This window comes from Atta colombica, unplaced genomic scaffold (genome assembly GCF_001594045.1).
Source record: "Atta colombica isolate Treedump-2 unplaced genomic scaffold, Acol1.0 scaffold126, whole genome shotgun sequence".
Taxonomy (NCBI): domain Eukaryota; kingdom Metazoa; phylum Arthropoda; class Insecta; order Hymenoptera; family Formicidae; genus Atta; species Atta colombica.
Window position 1 is genome coordinate 4,327,175 of NW_017259213.1, and position 4,117 is coordinate 4,331,291.

At 27.2% G+C, this 4,117-nt stretch overlaps 1 protein-coding gene across 2 annotated transcripts in view; it reads left to right on the plus strand.

Moving 5' to 3' along the window:
• The window catches only part of LOC108695102 (lysosome-associated membrane glycoprotein 2), an 8,080-nt gene extending 4,473 nt beyond the window's left edge, over nucleotides 1-3,607 (plus strand). For both annotated transcript variants that reach the window (XM_018204860.1, XM_018204861.1), the window contains exons 4-7: nucleotides 25-141; nucleotides 679-766; nucleotides 1,686-1,824; nucleotides 3,047-3,607. In XM_018204860.1, the coding sequence (XP_018060349.1) occupies nucleotides 25-141; nucleotides 679-766; nucleotides 1,686-1,824; nucleotides 3,047-3,257 (555 nt within the window). In that variant the 3' untranslated portion in view covers nucleotides 3,258-3,607. The remainder of the gene's footprint in view (nucleotides 1-24; nucleotides 142-678; nucleotides 767-1,685; nucleotides 1,825-3,046) is intronic.
• Nucleotides 3,608-4,117: the final 510 nt, after the last annotated feature.

A 4,117-nucleotide genomic window follows, 5' to 3' on the forward strand; every position in this document is an offset into this window, starting at 1 on the left:
TATATAATTGATATTTATTTCCAGGAAGCGGATATCTACGTACCTGACGATGCAACTGTGACCGGAAATTGCGATAATGAAAATACAGTGACAATGTCATTAAAATGGAAAGCCTTTGTACTATCTTGGAGCTTCGCTAAGGTAATTTTTATACATAATATCATATTTCTTTTCACAGCGGTGTTGAGAGATAACTTTTTAGGTCAAGGAATAATTATACAAGAGATAACTTAAGGGGATTACCAATGCAACTGCTTTTTGCAAAAATCGATAAGTGATCCTTTCATCAAGATATAGTGCATTTCATTTCTACTTTCATTGATTGCGTGCTTAAAAGCTATCACGATATTCCACCTCAAATTATGCTTCGATTCGAGTAACATACGGGATAAAAATAGTCGAAATATATTAAAAGTTACATTCCTTGCTTTCTAGCTTTCTTCTTCTATTTTCTCTTTCTCTTTTTTTTTCTTTCTTTTAGAAAAAGGAACGTAGATATCGAATAATATAAAATGTTACTTATATAGCAAAATATTTAAGAATATGTCATGTTATATTGTCTTCTAGTAATCTTAATTTTTGTATAAATTATACATTTATTATATATTTATTATAGAATAATCGATTTCGTAAAATTTTCTCGCTATATTGAACGGGATAAATGATTTTATTTTCCAGACACCCGGTGGTGAACGTTGGTACGTCGAGAAAATCGAACTGACCTATAATTCCAGTGACAAACACTTCGAACACATTGCTCAGCCAAGTAAGCGCAGTCAAATTATTGGATTTTTCCATAGTTTTATTATTTCATGCGAATGTTTTATAAAATGCAATAGTATGAAATCGCGTACTTATTTTTAATAACTAAACTCAAATTGTTTTTTATTGAAAATTTATACTGAATATATTACAATTAATAACAGAAAGGCTCAAATAACTTAAATTAAAAGATAAAAACAATAAGGATACGAGCCAAGCTAGATGTTTAATGCTAAACTAATACATACAATATATATATATATTAAATACAGACCAATCCCTTTGAGTCATTCTCAATGTTAAATAATTTATAAAATTTCAACGGCCCCTATTATAAAATTGAACAGCGTAGATTGTAAAAATAATATTAATTAGAAAAAGATAATACTTACTATATTGTAATCCATACTTATTATTATCTTAAAATAAAATGGAACTAATTATTTATTATTATATCGATCCGAGTTTGAGCATTGTAAATGGTTAATATTTAAAATATGATAAAGTCGAATGACTTTACCACACTTTTGATTTGAAATAAAAAGAATCACAGATTATTAATAAAATAAACTAAAAAGTATTTGTGTTCTATTCTGCACAGTTGAGTCAAATTATTTTTTAGAAAACAGGAGCAATGTATATTTATTTTTTATATACAAAAAATTAAATATTGAGAATGACACAACAGAGGTCGTAACGTTTGTATTTAAAATTCTATTGTTTATATTATATTAGCTCATAGCTCTATTGTTTTTATTTTTTAATTTGAATATATTACATTATTGAATAAATTGAAAATATATTTTGAATAAATGATTGCTTTTATCGTAAAAAACTGCTTTTATCATAAAAAAGATTATAAATTAAATTATTAATATTATTAAGTTAAATATAAATATTATTTTATTTTATTGATATTTTAGATAAGACTATTCGATTAAGCACTGGTCAGAAACATAGCTCCATGCTATTTCCTACACCAGTTGGAAAATCGTATGCTTGTTCCGAAGAAACTGAGATTCCTCTCACCGATGGTAAAAATCATGCCAGCGTACTTTTGAGGTAACTCTAAACTCTATTATTGAAGTAATCTTACAAACAAAAATGATATTTTAAGTTTATACAGTGAATCAGACACAAAATTTCAATTTAGTCGAAGTAAATTTAATTTTATCTCATATTTCCTTTACAGAAATCTAATACTGAAAGACAATAATTAATTACTTATTTTAAGTATTAAAAGCACTATCATTTAGTTCCTTTAGTACCTCAAATAAGTAATTAATTATTACTTTTCAGTAATATAAATTAGCTGATATTAAATTGATCAATATTAGATTTCTGTAAGTGTTGAAACTAAACGTAAATCGATATGAAAGTCAAATTAATCGAAAGTAATTTTCTTATCATAACATTTATCAAAATTGATTAGCCATTTTGTCTAAATAGAATTTCCTCATAGGTTAATATTATGTGCTGCTAATATAAGTAATATATTATTGTGTATTGAACGAATTTTCATTCCTGTTAGTAATTTATAATAATATTTGTATAATAATATATAAAAAGAGAATCTTTTAGATATTAAAAAAAGATTAATAATCGATAAGAGCTCAGAAAAGTCAATACACAATTATAAATATTTATTACATTAAAATTCATTAAATAATACATATCACAGACGTTTCGACTATGGTTTTTAGCTATTTTTAATACAAATTTAGATAATAATACGAACTTAATACTAAAAATACTACTTGATAGCAGGATTTATTACTTCGTGTTGCAAGTTTATAGTAATATATGAGATTTTTCGAGTGACCAAATTAAGTCATTTCAACATAATTACATATAAAAAATTTAATATAGATGTTGTCCAGATAGATAAGAGCAGTAAAAGAAATAATGGTCAAACAGACTATTAACAGGAATCGATAATCAATTAGTGAACATTAACAAAAAAGTTCATTTATTTTACACAATTAATAATTATATGCAAAGAAAACAAAGACTGAGATGCATTGTGATGACATGTAGTATCTATGCGTGTCAAAGATAAAAAAGTGATTGATAATTGCGTGACGAAATGAAACCAAAAATTCAAAAATTTAGATTGATAGAAATAATAAACAAAAGGATTTATAGGATCAAGAAGCATCAATACTATTGAAACTTCTGCATTGGCTCTTATCGACTATTAATCTTTTCTTAATTTGATCTATTCTCAGAACCTATAGAAAAATATTATTATCATCAATATTGTTATAAAAATGGAACATTTCAGAGATATGAAGCTCCAACCATTCAAGTTCAAAAACAACGAGTTTGCTGTCGAGTTTTCGTGCACCTCCCTGAGCGCGCGGGCCAGCAGAGATGAGACTGCGCCAGTTGCAGTCGGTTCCACGTTGGCTGCTGCGGTTCTCCTGACGATTACTGGCTATGCGGCCTACCGATACTTCAAAGTGAAGAAAGTTAAATACGACACGATGGAATAAGTAATATCCGGGGATCCCACTGTCACACCGATGCCAAAAAAATACGTATCGCCAAAAATCGACGCCGTTCGCGAGCGACACGTAGTTTTTCCCAACACACGCTAGTCATTCGGAAAAAGGTTTGTTTTTTTCCGAAATTTTATCTTTCGGATATTTCTTTTTTATTTGTAGACTTGAACATAACACACATCAACGTTTCTTGTAATTATCACGGAATCAGCGATTATCTTTGAAAATACCTTAATGAGTTCATTAATAATTAAATTGGAGTCCAGCTCAGAGCTGGCTCTGTGAAACAGGATGCGCTATCGCGCAAAAAATCTTTTAGATAGATGTATCCGAGTACATATCCAGGATATCCTATTATAAACATTAAAGAAATATTTTAAACTATTTTTTTGATAAAAAAAATAACAGTTGCAATGCAACAATTGCTATATACTTAATTTTTATTAATTAGCATTGAGGTTTATTTTATTGTCATTAAAAAAATTGTTATTACTTAATTTGCTTAAGTAATTATATTTAAAAATTAATTTTTGAAGAAAATCTTTGTTTTACATTTTTTTTATAGATTATTCATCTTTATAATTAGAAAAATATCTTGATGTTTATAACACAACATTTACCGATTTTATAATTGAAACAATCGCATATTAATGCATAATATACGTACATGAAATTAGATATTACCGATTCATACGGTAAGTATTATAAAAGTGTCAAAACCGTAAAAAACAACATGATAATGGAATTTCATTGCTAATATATGCGCAATATATTAATCGCATCGAATGTCTATATCATGTTTTTGAGATTTAAAGAAATGACATTCACAATCGCAAACTCGGATGGTTGTA